General features: G+C 46.0%; 1 protein-coding gene and 2 long non-coding RNA genes across 3 annotated transcripts; 2 read left to right on the top strand and 1 right to left on the bottom strand.

Annotated features, from left to right (window-relative positions):
• Positions 1-8,321, top strand: LOC148672158 (uncharacterized). Its single transcript, XR_015935685.1, has 3 exons — positions 1-119; positions 1,293-1,504; positions 7,783-8,321. It is a non-coding gene; the product is annotated as an uncharacterized LOC148672158 (long non-coding RNA).
• Positions 8,322-8,466: 145 nt separating this feature from the next.
• LOC148672157 (uncharacterized) lies at positions 8,467-9,915 on the bottom strand. Its single transcript, XR_015935684.1, has 3 exons — positions 9,649-9,915; positions 9,401-9,484; positions 8,467-9,130 (listed from the first exon to the last, which is right to left on the bottom strand). It is a non-coding gene; the product is annotated as an uncharacterized LOC148672157 (long non-coding RNA).
• Positions 9,916-11,678: 1,763 nt separating this feature from the next.
• Positions 11,679-15,763, top strand: LOC148672156 (mRNA decay activator protein ZFP36). Its single transcript, XM_088627618.1, has 2 exons — positions 11,679-11,869; positions 13,253-15,763. The coding sequence occupies exons 1-2, from the start codon at positions 11,816-11,818 to the stop codon at positions 14,309-14,311; spliced, it is 1,113 nt and encodes a 370-aa protein (XP_088483744.1). The 5' UTR covers positions 11,679-11,815; the 3' UTR covers positions 14,312-15,763.
• Positions 15,764-16,319: the final 556 nt, after the last annotated feature.

Genomic DNA, 16,319 nt, shown 5'->3' with positions numbered 1-16,319 from the left:
TGCCCTTTAAGGTGATGCTTTTACTTCAAGCAATTTTGATATACAAATGTTGGTATTTTTATACAGTTGGGTTGGCTGGAGCAATCTGGGAGGGGCCACACTGCTTGGGGGTACAGCAGGTGAGACTCCACATAGGATTTAGACTCCTGGTAAAAGTAAAGTCATGCCTTTTAAACTGGGATACCAGTTGTGCCTGTCTTCTATTTCAGCTCTTCTTAAACCTGCTGAGTCCTCTTTGATTAGCACAGAGAACAGAATTCAGATCCTGGCAGTCGAGAGAGCTGACGTCGGCATCTTGGATTGGCAGAATCCCATTAGCAGCTCCCAGTGTTTATTATGATTGGCTAGCCATAATGAACAGGAAGAGCTGGGGGTGCCTTTGCTGCTTTTGCAGAGCAGATGTTTAGCTGGAGCCTCACAACTCAAGGCACTTAGCAAATCCTTTACTGCCGGAACTGTTCTGTGTCTTAAGCAGGTTGAATGGGGTTTTGTGTGCATGTAGTGTTTTTTTTTTCTGCACGCACATTTCCATGCTTTTGAATAGCTATTAAAGGCGAACCATGAAGGAGACAGGCAGGGTAGCCTTTGAAAACTTATCTGCCTGATGTGAAGTGAGATAGCCCTCTCCCCACGGGGAGCTTGACGCACTGCTAAAAGAGCCTTCCTGTGAGGCAAACTAGAAAAATAAAACTGCCCTAGGAGGGCTGGAAGAGAAGCAGGCTTTTGGTTCAGTGCTGCTTGGATGAAGAGAATAGCAGAGTTTTTTTTCACATTTGTTAAGAGCCAGATGGTTGCGGTAGAAACTGGAATAGCCCTGTTATAGCTCAGCTACAGCTCTGATTGTACCTGTGCCGAACTGTGGGGCTGCCATGAATGCTTTAGTTCCAATAGAAGTTTTTGAATCTGTGCCTGGCTCAGATATTCCCAAAATCACAGACAAGTTGCCAACCTTGCTGTCGTTGAGCAGATGTTTGGGCACAGAGGGCTTGACATTTCAAGCCGGTTGGTGAAGTTATTGCCATTTTTTTAAACAAAAAATCTTTTGTAAAAATCCCTCAGTTTTACATGTACTAGAAGGAAAGTTAAACTTATAGATTCTTGATTATCGTGAACGGCAGTGCATCACTCCATGTGAATGTGTAAAGGGTAATTCCACAGTGAAAAATAGAAAAGATAAACACAACTGCACTATCTGTTGTGTTAGCTTGTCAGGATAAAAAAAAATAATTTCTTATTTATTATAATTGCTGCTTAACTATGCTCTTCCTGTCTCTCCTTCAATATCTCGACAGAAGTATTCAGCAGGGACCCTTCTTGGGGTAAACTGGTTTGCGAAGTCTCCTGCCTCCCAAGCCTGCACACTTGTTCCAGCCCCAGACTTTGGGAGTGCCTGCTGGGACGTCCCAGGTAGTTCTGATCAGTGGAGATGAGAACCGCTGCCACATCAGATACGGTCTGGGTGCCAGGCTGTACGTGCCAGCCAACCCCAAGATGCCCCCACGAGGTACGAGGGCATACAGACCAGTGCTGCTGCTGCAGCCGGACAGATGATACGATATTTTTATGATGGGTTGCTCTTGCGAGTCTTTTAAGCCTTTAACTGTCACCCACGGACGTAGACATGAGGGAATCATAATAAGTACCAGATTACAGCTGCTGGCGCTTCGGGGAGAAGAAATGTGCCAGAATCCAGGTTGTCATTTTTCTTCCCCTCAAATGAAATAATATCATATAACAGGGCTGTCTCTGCTGTCCATTCAAGCACGAGGACAAAGCCTACAGGCCTATAGGCTGGCAATACTATAGCAGTTATTGAACATATGTAATAACTACTACAATGGTGAAAAGCATTATTTCCTAATGTCTGATGGCCTGGTGTCGCCTGGGTAATTTTCCACTGCTCTGGGGCAAGGGTATTGTTTACAGAGAGGGTAGATGGTTCATGTTCTCTTTATGATTCCAGTGTTCGAATTTCTCCTCCAGTTTCAACTATTGTAATAATTTTCATTAGCTCCGAAGTCACGATAGGTCAGGACAGAAAGGGTACGCTTCTTGAGTTAAGCATTTTTCTATTTGCAAAACTAAAAAAACATATCAATTGCGGAATTATGTCCGCATTGCCTTTTTTTGTTTGTTGGCTGTTGTGAGCTGCTGGTGATTGTGAACAGCACGATTAAAACGGTGAGACGTAAGAAAATGTAGGAAGTGGAACTGTGAGCGAGAAAGGGGATTCTTGGATCAATGCAATCTCTGTTACAGCTTCAGCACTTTTATTCATTGCGAACAATGCAGACTTGTCTAGGAGGAGCGCCAAATCACTTCAAAAAGAAATAAGCCAAGGCTCTTTCTCTGAATATTGGAGAGAGGAAAGGCATTAATGCTTTTGATAATGCTTCAAAAAGATGGCACATTTTATTTGGAATTCTTGCTACTGCTTGTGAAGAATGAATCTTCTTTTGTTTTAATTTTTTATGAACTCAAACTTATTTTATCCACACTTCTTAAATTGTCTTATGCATCTGTATGTCTGATGCGCTAAGTGGGTGCTTGAAGAACCAACCCTCGCCTGGTAAATTGAGATTTCTTTCCTAATATTTTACATGTTCAAGACACCGCCATTGCCGGGAAATGTGAATCATACTCATTTTGAGACAGACGTTTCATGAGAGGTCATGTGACATTGATGTGCAGGACTGTGCCAGCGCTGTTTGTCTTACTGGCTGCTGTTCCCTGATTTCATGCTTCCATTTGCTGGGACTGTTTGTTTGGCCTCCCGGTGGCAGGTCTGTTTTAAATTCGTTTGCAGGTGAGGGACTGCACACCCCTCTGTGTTGTCTCACCGCAGGGGAGGGTGTGCAGTGGCGTGGGGCAGGAGGTGGAGCACGTTTTTATTTCCATGCTAATGCCTATTTGTCCTCATTAGGGATAATTAATAGAGAGGCCTCATGGAGACTCTGCAGCAGAAGCCAGAAAGAAAGTAAAGCATTCCTGCAAGTTGACTAAAGTTGTCAACAACGTGGCTTTGTTCCTTGTGCCTGGAAAAAGGCTTCAGAGATCATGTTCTTACCTCTGCTTTAGTTATATTCTTCTGTATCTCCTCTTATTGGTTTTTTTTGCATTGCATGAACTTCTAAACAACTTTAGCTCCTTTCAGCTAAACTGAAAATGTTAATAACCTCCAAAGCAGCCCCCAAATGGGCGCTAGCTCGACGCTCGGGGAACCTGGCCATTGTGGCTTATAATCCTTTTAGTTACACTTCTTTTGGAACTAAAAAAAAAGAAAAACTTTAATCTAGGATTGCACCAAGAACACAGGATGAACAGGAAGGTGCACACCTTCGGCATAATTAGAAACCCTCATGTCCAGAACATTATTGGATAAAGCAGGAGAAATGTCTTCCTTTGCAATAAATTCACTGGGTTTTTATGACACATTAGTGAAAATAGGACTAAACAGAATATCTAAACACCAGGGTTTAAAAAATGTTGTTTTTGTTTTTATTTTTCATTTTAAAGACATTGCATTTACTCCGAAAACGGCTGCATTCACACTGAGACTTAAAAACTGCAGGAGGAAGTTACTTTAATTTATCCTGCATTTGCAGCGGTAAGTAACTAGATCTGAATTCCAAGGAGCTGAACTCTTTTGTAACAACCACAGCTGCAGTGTGAAGCAGCCTGCACTGTGGTCAAGCCGGTGGTTTTAAGGACAAGAGCAGACACGCAGTGTGTCTAACACTTTCAGTCTGAGCAGCTGCTCTGGCAGTGCTTCCGGACAGACAATCCCCTCCCCTCCTTTTTCCAATATGTTCCTGGAAGCAACCGATCACCTCCGAAGGAATTTTTTGCCACGGTGCCTCCTAATGCGTCCAGGCTGTATCTGGAATTCATTTCTTTCCCAATCGCGCTCAAAAGAAAATATCACCAGTTCCCAGGTCTTAATGAAACCATTCCTTTTCGAAGTCCAGACCATAAAGGGCACCGTTTACTTTTTGTTCTCTATTTTTTTTTTCTTTAGACTTTCTGCCAACATGGATGAATTTGCCAAGTCAGGGAGGTGCACTGACGCAGCTTCTGCATGTAAGTAGATTTCCCCCAGAACCAAAGCCATTAATCAGTCTGCCAGCATGATGCACAAGCTGCAGTGTGCAGTTGTGTTCAGTTCTGCTGACTTGTTTGCCTGGTGGTATAGCTGATAAAAAGATCATTTGATCGCTGTGATGAGGAACTTTTAAAACTAGCACAATCCCTTCCTTTGTCCCCAGTGAGTACAGAACCATGGGCAGTGTTATGAGACAGTCTATGGCCTGGTGCAGCCTTCAGTGATACTGCTTATTCTACATTTGTTCCACCCTTCTGCCGCAGTTCCCTGCAACATGCATTGGAGTGGCATCATGCTGACCTGTTTGAAAATCCAGTGCATTCGAATTTGCAGTTCTGGCTAATGAACCCTTAGCTTTTTTGGTCCTTCAGCTTTAACCCCAGAGGTCATTGTTTTCTGATGGTTTTTGAGATATTCTGACTACGGGAAGATGACTAGTGAGACACTTCAGGAAGTGAGGTATTAGCTGCTTGGTTTGGCCAGTCTGGGTTTGAACCTTTGATCTCCCAGCTCTGTGTCATCCCACATTCCCGGCAGAGATCTTTTCACTTCCAAGACTCTAGTGTCTTTTGGTTTTGGTCTTTCAGGATGTTGTGCTTTGGCGTTGAGTTGCTGTTCGATTTTCTGGTTCATTTTTTCCAAGAAACTCCTTCTGGACTTATTAAGTAAGTGAGCAATTCCATGAACAGCAACTGTGGATGCCCTGTTGTTTTCCACAAACAAGAGAAAACCAACTAGGAAACTGGAATGAAACCGGAAGTTGTCTCCTGGTTCTTAGCAAATTACCACCTAACATTTACTTCCCTGGGAGAACACCAGGGAATACATCTGACAAACTATTGTTCCCGTTCAAGATTTTCCTGACATTTTCCAAACACATCATCTGCTGAGATTTAAGCCCTTGTCAAGTCAAGCAAATATTTGAGTGCCAGAGGCGGGCAAAACATGTGTTTCTCTTATTTGTAGCTGGCTTCAGCAGAACTACAAGCATTTATGTTCTGCCTTTAGGCCAGATTTTTCCAACCCTGATCCTAGAGAGCACTAATCTGGATATCCTTACGGGTCACACTAAATCACCTGTTATTTAAAAATGGGGAAAATGTGTTTAAACAGTCAATTAGGCCAGTAGCCTTTCATTAAAGGAACGCTAGTCTTTGAGGGCTCAAAGATATTCTGATTTTTGTTCCAAATGATCTCTACTTTATTTAACACACCACAGGTTCAATTAAGGATCATAGTTCATTTGTTCCAGGCCTTCAGAAAATTATTTTTTTAAAGGCTGTCTATAAAAACATCTGGACTGAGACTTCACCAGGACCAGGTTTAGAAAGACTTGTGCTTCGGGCAGTAATTACAACCATGGCCATTTAGTGATGTTCTTAGAATGTGATTTTCAAGTAATTGGCTAAAAAGGAAAACCTGCCTAACCCCATCAGTATTGACTTAACTTACTGTATAACAATTCCCTAGCATTTTTAACTTTTAAGTCGCTGAGTGTCTTTTTATCTCTTTTTATCAGGTTTTAAAACAGTAGGCGATGCTTGGTACATCATGAACCTTTCATAAGGTGTGCTATGTTATAAAAAACAAAACGCCAATCAGAAATAGTGTTGTAATTTTCAGGTCTTCGTCTTGTTCAGCATTTGCGAGCAGTCTTTTAAGCTCCACATGAGATGACGTTTAAAATGTATTCGCTGGCGAAATCTGACTGATGTGGTTTTTGCAGGAGTCAGAAAGAGGCTCTGAGTGCAGTTGCAGCATCCATGTTTCTGTGCGAAAGCATGTCTGTGGCCTTTTATCAGCCAAGGAGAAAATAAGATTTGCGCCTTTCGGTTTTACGTCATTGACCACAAAACTGAGTGAAAGCATCTCCCTCTTTCTGTCTGTCAAGAACGCTGCTTTCTGTTTTTTCCAGGGTGCTGTGATGCTCCATTTTACACGGGTTCTGCCTAACTGAGAGTGTAGCTCCGGTCGCCCTGCTTCTCAGGAACTCCTGCCTTTGTTGCGATTCTGGATTTGGGAAGGGCTTCAGCTAACACTTTGTTTTCCAAACAGTCAAACAGTCCGAAACTTCCCATTTAGGATGGGGGTGGGGAGGTGAGGTGTTGGGGGAAGGGCAGAACTCTTGTTATTGTGTGTGTAAAACCCTTTTCCCCAGGCAAAGCTAAGTAGGTAAGACAACCCAGGAAATCTAACTCCCCCACCCCTCCCCAACCGCCAACACTCACCCACAAACTCCTCTCTTCTGAAACATCACGTTAGAACAGTCTGCTGAGACCCTCTCAGCTTTTCCAAAACAACCTGCCAAAAGTCTGTTTACCACACTCTAATCGCCTTTAAGTAAACAGCCCTTGGGTCTCCCGAGCACTGGCACGTTTTCAGAGACTGAGGCTGGGGGAGGTCAGCATGTATTATGAGAGATGCACCCTAGGAGCACCCAGAGCCTCTCCTTCTGACTGAAAGCTGTCAGTAAAAGTGTGAACATCTGGGTTATTAAAAAGTACAAGGCGCTGCCTCAAAAAGGCGATTGTCTGCGAGAGATTCAGTAATTCTCAGGGTGTTTATATTGAGTTTGTTTTTTACTGTTTTCTGTTTGATATTGAAGGCATCCTAAACATTCTTGTTACTCTAATTGCATGAGGTGTAACTTTTTTTCCAACTGTCTGCGACGTAATTTACAGGTCTTGAAAACAGAATCCCAACCATATTCGGGCTTTGGGCTCACGTGCTCACCTTTGACTTTGTAGCAGAAAGGTGAAATTTGAATCGTGTCCTCCAGATGCATGAGACGAGGGAGGAGAAAAGAAATTTGACTACGGTTCATTTTAAAATGAACAACGCTGCATAAAGCATACCCATGTATCAAATCGTCTACCACACATATAGCAGGTCCCATTAAGTAAGCTTTGGGTGGCCGTTCTTTTCAAAGGCTGCTCTGCTTGTTAAGATATCAGTGGTCAAATCAATGAGCCGGTATGTGTGTGCATGATATTCAGGTTCTGTATTATTGGAAAGCTTGAAAAGCAGTCTTGAACTAAGTCTTTCTGCTTCACAAGTCCTGGCTACCTCCCCAACCACAAAGTACTTTAATTATTTTCCAAGTTTTAGAGCTCTGCTCCAACAATCGGTCAAATGACAAAACCGAGGGACTTTTTTCCCCTCTTTTCCTTCATTCTTCTTTGTAAGTTTGTGTAGCTGCTAATTGTTGAGGTCTACAATACAAACGCTTATGTCAGCTACTCCTTGAGTGCTCTTGTGTCACGACAAGCCTCTTAGTGTGATGACATTTTGCTCCCTGGCCTCTTCTCCCTCTCTTTAGGACTTTATTTTTTTCTGCAACAAAGGAAGGTGCCTTGTTAGGGCTCAGCTCACTGTGGAATTGAAAAAAACAAACCCTCAATGCACTAACAAGCTCCTTCTGCTGCTGGTAATGAAATTACTCTATTTCGGGCAGAAGCAGAAGTTCAAAGTATAGTGCGGACTTCTCTTTACCCAGAAGACCACTCTCATGTTTACTAGGTAGTATTTTTAAGTATTTTAGATTTACCCTCTTTTATTTCCTGTTCAAGAATCCTTTGCTGAAAGTCATATGCTGTGTCTTTAGATCTTTTTGGATAAATGGCGTTGGTTTTGCTTTATTTTTTAATTTTAGACTTTGTGATTTTTCTTTGTTTCCCCAGTTTAAATGTGCACCCGACTGGGAGAGAGTGAGTCACGCAGACATGCTCCTCTGGTGTGCCTGCTTGCAGAGCCATTTGACATTTGACATGCTGCTAACTCCCTCCACTGTGTCCTTCCAGAGAAGCAATGCCTTGAGGAGAGGCACACGTCTCGCTGAAGTCGCCCACTAGGCAAGGGAGTCTCTGATTGCTGGAAAATTAAGAAAGCCCTGGTGGACTGGTGCTGTGGTGGTGCCCAGCCAGCTGTATACCATCACGTCGAGAATCATTTACCCAGTGTCCTGGCTGAGAGTGGAACCTCATGACTGACATCTGGCATGTAGGCTTTTACTTACTGAGTTACCTAGGAATCCCCTGACATATCTTCCTCTCGATTCTACTTAGAACTAGAATTATGACTGTTCATTTAGTCTGCACTTGCCTGGGTCTATTTTGCAGTAGTCTGAATATACAAACTTTGACACTCCCACAGGTCACACATTTACAACACAGCACAATAGGCTTCCGTTAGCAGTAGTAACCTGGTGCTGGAGAGGATATATTTCTGGGTACTGTGGAGGCTTTTTAAAGTAAAACTTTTTTTTTGTTGTTCCGGTCACTTTTCTTTGTAAATGCCTTCCTTTCAAATAGTGAGATATTTTATAACAATGGGTGCTTTTAAAGTGTAACATAAAAAAATGGGTCTACCATTAGCATTTTGTATTGTAGTTTGCAGGTTCTTAACATGTTGCGATATTTGGCAGAATTAAATCTCTATTCTTCTATCATTCTCCGGCTAGTGTTGAGATGCTGGCTTGATATGAATAATATGGCACTGAAGTATTGGCACTAAGTATTCACTGGTCACTGGTGTGACCTCCATCACCTTGACATCAAAGCCTCTGCACTTCACACACTGGACAGCTCTCTCACGTCTCATGTCTGGGCAATGTCACCAAACGGGGCCCTGCAAAAACACGGCCACAGGCGTCACATGTTCACAGTTTGCCCCTGTTGATGGCTTAATGATGTGTGTTTGTCTTCTCACTCTTCAGCCAGCTCAAAGCACAGCACGTCCAACTGCCCGTCAATCACAAGCCATTTGAATGTTTCATGGGTTCTGTCAGCACCTCTGCTCTCCATCAAAGGCCTCGTACCCAGGAAATCCTGGCTGTTTGCGGCTCTCGGTGCTGATCACACATGTGGCCCACAGCAGAGCGTCTGACACCGAGGCTCTCCTGCTGTACCTGTGAGTTGTCAGACACATCTGCTCTGCTGTTCTCGGGTGTCAGCACCTCTGTGATAAGAGAGCTCTTCTTGCTGTTTTCTGTCCAGTGTTGTGAAGGGACACAAAACCCCATCTTTGTGCCTGTGAACAAGTTTCAAACACTGTTGTCTGATGCAGCCAGAGCATTTGTGTATCATGCATCAAAACATCCATGCATGAGGACGATATGTCCGTAGCCGTCATAAGATATTGTGAGACCGGACAGTTTCACTCATGCTGTTTTTGAAGTGGAATGTCTGTCTCCATAGTACAGTGTTTGAATGTCATGATGCCTATGCAGAGGCTGCTGTTAGGAGGCAAACCTGATATTACATTCATATGGTTTTGGGGGGGGAGGGGTTGCTTACTCACAGTCTGTTCCTGCTGAATTGCGCACAGTCCTGTACCCCTAGATCACAGTGTCATTCCAGGGGCCTTCAGAAAGATCGTGGAGAGCTGGCAACACGAAGATAAATACACAAAATTTATTGTTTCAGGTGGGCAGGATGTGAGTGTGGCCCTAACAAAAATGCTAGGTGAGACTTAATAGAGAGATATCTTATTTTATCAGTTGAAGATTTAATTAATGAAGTATTTTAAGAGACTTAAAAATGCCATACATTTGCCTGTACTTGACTTCAGAGTGGCGTGCTGAGCTCTCTCTGATTTTTGGTTCGATGTGCACTGTTTCCCCTTCTGAATCTTCATCAGCACAAACTCTGAGAGTGAGAGTAAAAAGGCTAGGCAGCTCTTTGTGTTAGATTTCCAACACATGTGCTCAAACAGTTAGAGAGTGACAAGTCAGACGGAGACAGGCGGAGAGATGACGCTGGGGGTTAAAAGTAAGAAGAGGTCTGGCCCGGGGAAGTTAAAGCCTGAGAAAGTAACACAGGGTTTCAGGATGACTGGTCACTGGGACATTCCCTGCTTTTATGCACTATTTAGTAACACTGCGTTTCTGATTAATTATTGAGACCAGCTGGGCCGGTTCCTGCCATTCTGACAAAACCCATCTGTCTGTAGATGTGTGGAGGGGCAGCCATGTGGAGCAGGGCTCAGGGTTCTGGACCCGGAACTGGAGACTTGTAAATCCCGGGTGAGACAGTGCTGCGGTACCCCTGAGCAAGCAGCTTCGCCCCAACAGCTCTGGTGAAATTCCCAGATGTGTTAGTGCAACTGGATTAAAGATTTGGATTAAAGCTTCAGCCAGAAAAAAATAGTTAGTTTATATGCAGTATATGTTGCATTGGTCTTAAATAGTAACTTGTGCACTTAAGTGCTTGATATCTCTTGTGAAACTAATGCAGCACATGGTGGCTTGAAACAACAGTTCTTCAGTATCATGGTTTTAAGCACATCTCAGCTTTTCTCTTTTACACTTTTAAACATATAATTATCATTTTAGCCGCGGAAAGCATAGAGGTCTTATCTTGCAGTGTGTTTCTAGTCTCCAATTTTTTTTTTCAATCTTAGAAAACTGACGTTTCATGGATTTCTCTGTTTACAATGCCAATACCTCACTCTTATCGTTTGCCCAAGCTTCCGAGACAAGTTTTCGTTGTTAAACACAGGACGAGCGAAGCAGCCATCCGCAGTGATTTTAAACCCTTGTCAAGTGTGACGGCATACATTTCCTGAGTGAGGGGGCGCCGGTACAGTGGCTGTGGAGAGCAGGTCGCCCGACACGGTTTTTCACTGTTTCAGTTTTCTCCGGGGCGAGCATCCGCTCACCACGCGGGTTGGGGACAGGGGGCGGTTTCCTAAAAAAGACCCACCTTAACAATAATCTGGGGACCTTTAATAGGAGCCTTTTTCACACCTGCGGCGGTGAAGACGCACATACCAAACTGAAGAATATCGTCACTTGCTGTAACTGTCTTTCACAAATCTGAAACAAGCGGTCGGTTTGCGGCAACCGGCATCTTAAAAGTCCTTCCTACGGATCGTAAAGGTTATGTCAACAGCTGGATCTTCGAACTTGCATTTTGACTTTCAGTATTAGTAGTTGTATTTTCAACAACTGATTGAGCGTCAGGCTCCACATTCCTATACCGCACTTCCTAAGTGACTGTTAGAAGTTCCTCCACAGCGCACTGCGCGGGTCTCTGCTGTACACTGGCGTGCAATTCTGGTTTCCGGACAGCGGCTGTGTCAAGTTAGCATTTTTTGCATGTCAATTATATATTTGTTATGGTACGTTGTGCCAACAGTAGTATGTTCATGCCCTTTACCTCTACATAGGGACTCCCAGTCTTGGTTATGGGGACCCCCACACCCGTTGGCTGAGGTGTCGTTTAGTATAACTGAACCCTTAGTCGAAATAGGATGAATAGGGACTAATTCGAACTAATCGGTTGTGTTCAGTTCTTAAACAGGCGGAGGTCGGCTCTTAACTCTTACGTTTCTTTAGTAAATGAATATGTCCGACTGTTTAATAAGGGGAAAAAACTTGCAAAAGTGGCAGGCAAGCATCATAATTCGTTCATTTCGGGATTTAATAAATGCAGGGGGGGCTCGCCTGCCGGGAAAGCCGGCAGGTGCAGGGGGGATCCCGGGTAAGGGGGTGAACACGGTTTAGCCGCGGAGGGGGAGGGCGGATGTTTAGGTGCGGGACTGCAGGCATTTCCGGTGGAGTAGGGACGGGGGCGTGGCCCCGCGAGCGGGAGCACACGGTTAAAACCACACGTGTTGCTCGGCGCTGTCAGAAGCTGCACGCCGAGGGGACGGCGGGGCCACGGCAAGCGGAGAGGGTTTGGCGACCGAGAGAGCGGCAGCGGACTGGCTAGGATGCCGTCGTACGTGTTCGCCCAGACTTTTGAGCGCGACGAAGTTTTGAGCAAGGTGGGAATGCTTATCCTCCCCCCCCGCATTTGACGTTCATCCGTCTGTCCTCCGGAGTGAGTGTAGAGATAGAAGACTGGTGAGCACCGAGGCGGTGGTAGTGCAGTTACAGCATATGCCTGTGTGCAGGTGTGTGACCGGTGTCGTGTTTATTAACGGCGTTTCTCGAGGCGTGTGGGAAGGGCAGCACCGTTGCAAGAGAGCAACGGTAGTCGGTCAGCTTGTCCCCGGTAAACAAACTGATACAGTTAACAAAAGGCGTGAGGACAGGTTAGAAGTTTAGAGAGATTGGTGAGAGACGGGTTGCGTTGCTGAAAATATTTCCGACTTCTCAACATTTGGCACGATGTGTCCGAATTCCGTCCTATTTCGTCAGTGCTTTGTGTAGGGGATGGAAACGTTCTTCGACTTGTTCGAAACTCCAGATCCTTGGGCTGTCGTATTTCGTCGTGGTTGAATTACTCTAAAAGGTTGATACAAAAAAGTAACTGCGGCACGGTTTCTTATCGACACATCTTTTTCTCTCATTCTCCGCTGAAAGCTTGTGCACTGTACACCGCTGACGTGTGACTCGTTCGTCTTTATCTGATCAACCGCGGTCATGAGTCACTGTTGCATTTTTACAGAACAGTTCCCAACAGAAAAAAAAAGTTCCAGTGCACTGTATATAAAATATATTATTAAGGTTTGTAGATGTGATCACTTCTGCACACGCCTTAATATTAAGGCCCGGCGCGGACAGGCAATGTATTGAAAAGCTTTAGTGTCTCCGGTGTGTGACCCAAGTTTGAGCCAGCACTGTAAAAAAAACCCACTCAGGTTTGTCTGCAGTTGTCGCACTCCCCCGCTCCAGGAGGCTGCTGGAGGTGTCGTGAGCTCTGTGCCCCACCCACCAATAACGTGAGACTTAGCGAGTGTCGGGGTTAAAGTTCACGGAGCCGTTGTTTATTTGATATCTTTGTACTGCATCCGGATTTTCTGAGCTGTGTAACATCCCCCCTCCCCCGCGCTACCAAAACCTCGAACGCACTATTTAGTCTTTTTTTCAGACCTCTTGTAGAATTTTTAAACTTCCGTTTTCAGTCTTCAAGTTCCAGCTGTGAGTCCAAATGAGGGGGAGTATCATTCCTTTAAGCAGGGTTAAATCAGTGGACGGTGTTCTGGCACATCGTTTTTTTTTTAGCCCTTTGTAAATCAGAATACAGGACTTGCAGCGAACTTGATCACGGTTCAAGTTTGTTGCTGATCGGCCCCCTTTTTCCTCCTCCGTCCATGTGATTGCATGATGTAGAGCTGGGGGGGGGTCCCGTTTCTGGCTGCTGGACGCACCGAGCCACTCTAACGCTGCTAATGGCGGACGGTCTCTGTGCTGCTCTCTTCCAGACGTTCTGCAGCCTGGACCTCCGAGATCACCCCGGGGGCTTGGCGCCAGACGTGAAAGCAGTGGGCTTCAGGCGTGCCCAGGCGGCCTGTCTGTCACCTGTCCCAGGCCCCCTCTCTGCGGAGGAGTCGGCCAGCCCGTTTCCGAGAGCCGGCCCGTGGGGTAAGATCCCAGAGAGGCCCCCTCCTGCCGGCTGGGGCCACGCGTCCTTCTGGGGGGCCGGCCCGGCGGAGGCGGACGGCGGCGGTCTGGGGTGGCCGTGCCCCGACGCCGCCCCCGCCAAGCGCCCGCCAGCTGCGCCCGGCTGCCCCCTCTCGTCCCGCTACAAAACGGAGCTGTGCCGCACCTTCGAGGAGAGCGGCGGCGTCTGCAAGTACGGCGCCAAGTGCCAGTTCGCCCACGGCGCCGAGGAGCTGCGCGACCTCAGCCGCCACCCCAAATACAAGACGGAGCGCTGCCGCACCTTCCACACGGTTGGCATCTGCCCGTATGGGACGCGGTGTCACTTCGTGCACAACGCGGAGGAGGAGGAGCAGCAGCAGCAGCAGCAGCGCCAGGCGGCCTGCCGTCGCCGGCCGCCCCCGCTGAAACAGAGCGTCAGCTTCGCCGGGTTCCCCTCCGCGTTCCAGCCCCACGAGACCCCCGCCCTCCTACCCAGGGGGAGCTCCGCCTCTCCTCCCGGGTCGTGCGGGGTGCCCGAGCTGCTCTCCCCCACCTTCCCGGAACACGAGGCCTTCCCCGTCTTCAGCGACCTGGGCCCAGACCTGGGCCTGCACTTCCTGCCCTCCGCCGGCGGCGCCTTCCGCGGGGCGGGCCGCGGCGGCTCCGCGGCGTCGGACGACGGGTTCCCGCGCCAGCCCCCGTTCGCCGGCCTGGCCCCGGGCTCGAGGAGCATGTCGGCCACCTCCCTGTCCGACCACGAGGGGGGCTCGGGCAGCTCGGCCAGCAGCCTCAGTGGCTCGGACACCTCGGTCTTCGAGTGCTTCGGCCGCAGGCTGCCCATATTCAGCCAGCTGTCGGTCCCGGACGAGCGGCTCTCGAGCCCAGGCTTTGTCATCTGACTCCTGCCTTTCCTCCTTCGATCGCCAAGCGCGGTCCACTTTGCTAGCAAAAGCAATGTTTTTTTTTCCCACATATTAAACGTTGGGTTGTATACTGTTGTATACCGACCGTTCTGTACTGTGAGGTGCTTCACATCTCGGTTAACACTGCTTCAGCTTAATGCTTGACTTCGAGTTGATGTTGTGCAAAGGGATTGTTTCATGGGGCTCATTCGGACTCGGAGAAACTGACCTTCTGCGATTAGCACGGGCAGCGCTAGGGAGCGCGTTCTTCCACGGGGATCCTTCTCGATCACCCCTGCTGCCTTGCGAAAGCCACTGTAACGGGTGATCATTTCCTGGATGCAACTCGGTGCCTTGTTAAGCTGAAGCAGATCGTGTAGCTGGAGTGAGGGGAGTGGAAAATGGTTTGAATCCTCTGTGAGGGCGTTGGGTGGGAGAACCAAAGAGAAAAAAAAAGTCCTCCTCTTTCTGCTGCCTTTTCTGCAGCTTTATTAGGAATTGACTTTCCTTTGTTTGTAACATTTTTCCCTATAAATTTGTAAGTTATACGTTTCAGGGGGAAAAACAAGTTATTTTTATGAATTTTTCTGTTCCTTAAACTTTTTTTTTTAAGTGTGTTCGCCAAAGTCCTGTTGCCTTGAAAGTTGTGGTCTGAGGTGTTTGAAACTGTTCCAAAATGCCCAGCTGACCCTGCTAGTCCACAACCATATTGTGAGACGGGCTGAATTGAATGTATAAGAGCCTGCTGCACCGTAAGAGAGGTTAGTTTATGTTGAGCTTCTTTCTCGCTGCAGTGACGCAGCAGAGATAAGATTGCTCTCTGTGAAACCAAACCCTAGAAGTCTGTCAGTCTGCAGGCTCTTGAATCAGTTTTAATTTGGAGGGGGGTGGCTGTTGGTTTGGTTGACTAGTGAGTGTGCCATGTTTTTATTATGATAAGTCAAGCATTTTAAAAGAGTATTGTGTTGCATGTAAATAGAAAAATGGCAAGAGATGAAAAGGAAAATAAATGCTGTGTGCTGAGCTGTCATTAGGTATGGCACACCGCTGTCAATTTTTTTGTAACTTCTAAGAGAAGATAAAGTGCCTGATGTGATTTTTGTGGTGCTAATTTTTGTTTAAATGTTTTACCTGCTAGTTAACTGTAGGTTTTCTAATATTTGCCTGAATGTCCTAACTGCAAAGCTACATCCCACAAGACTTGATGTGAGCTTCAGTAATTTTAAATTACAAACACCCATGTTGTTGATTTCTATACAATGTGATGTATGAACGTTGCTATTTGTATAGTTACTTTAGTGTAGCGTTAAAGAGTTGTAGTAACTTAATTAGTTTTATATTTATTTTAATATGTATTTATAGATGTTTGGTCAAGTTTGTACTAAGTTAATATATTTGGTTTTTTGCATTTGTTTTTGTACTGCAAATAAACTTTTTTATAAGCCTAAACGTGCACACAGAAATTGTATGTGCCTAAATCTTTTTTTTTTGTCGTGCAAGACGCATCTTGTTCAAGGTACTAATTTAAAAACTATGATTCATTAGTAGTTTTGATACCTGAGCAATTATTTTCAAACAAAAAAGTTTTAACTGTCTCGTGTTAACTGAGAAGACCTTGGCAATCTCTGTTAAAACATCCCTTAATTGGCATTGATAAATGCAGTGTTAGTCATTTTCCCAGAAGCTGTGAAGACGCACAGAGGTGAGCCATATATCTAAATACAGAGGTTTGAACACTCGGAGTGGTAAATATGCGTGAGTGCTGTGTCTATGACCTGAATGCGGAGGTCCATTCTGCCTGAGGCTGGGGCCACTGCAGGGTGTGGATAAAGCTTGTGCCATTTCCTTTTACAGGGAGGGGTCTTTGCTCTGCTCCTGAAGGTGTTCGAAGCTCTTGGAACAACTGTGAATATGAATGGCAGGGGGAGCTGTGCATGAGCTGAACCATGCAGTATCTGAGGCCTCCATCTAGAACAGTGCAGCACGCTGATGAGCGGACCAGCAA

The sequence above is a fragment of the Lepisosteus platostomus genome, chromosome 4 (assembly GCF_059453375.1).
Source record: "Lepisosteus platostomus isolate fLepPlt1 chromosome 4, fLepPlt1.hap1, whole genome shotgun sequence".
NCBI lineage: Eukaryota > Metazoa > Chordata > Actinopteri > Semionotiformes > Lepisosteidae > Lepisosteus > Lepisosteus platostomus.
The sequence above is the reverse complement of the archived record's forward strand: the minus strand, read 5'-3'. Positions and strand labels throughout refer to the sequence as shown.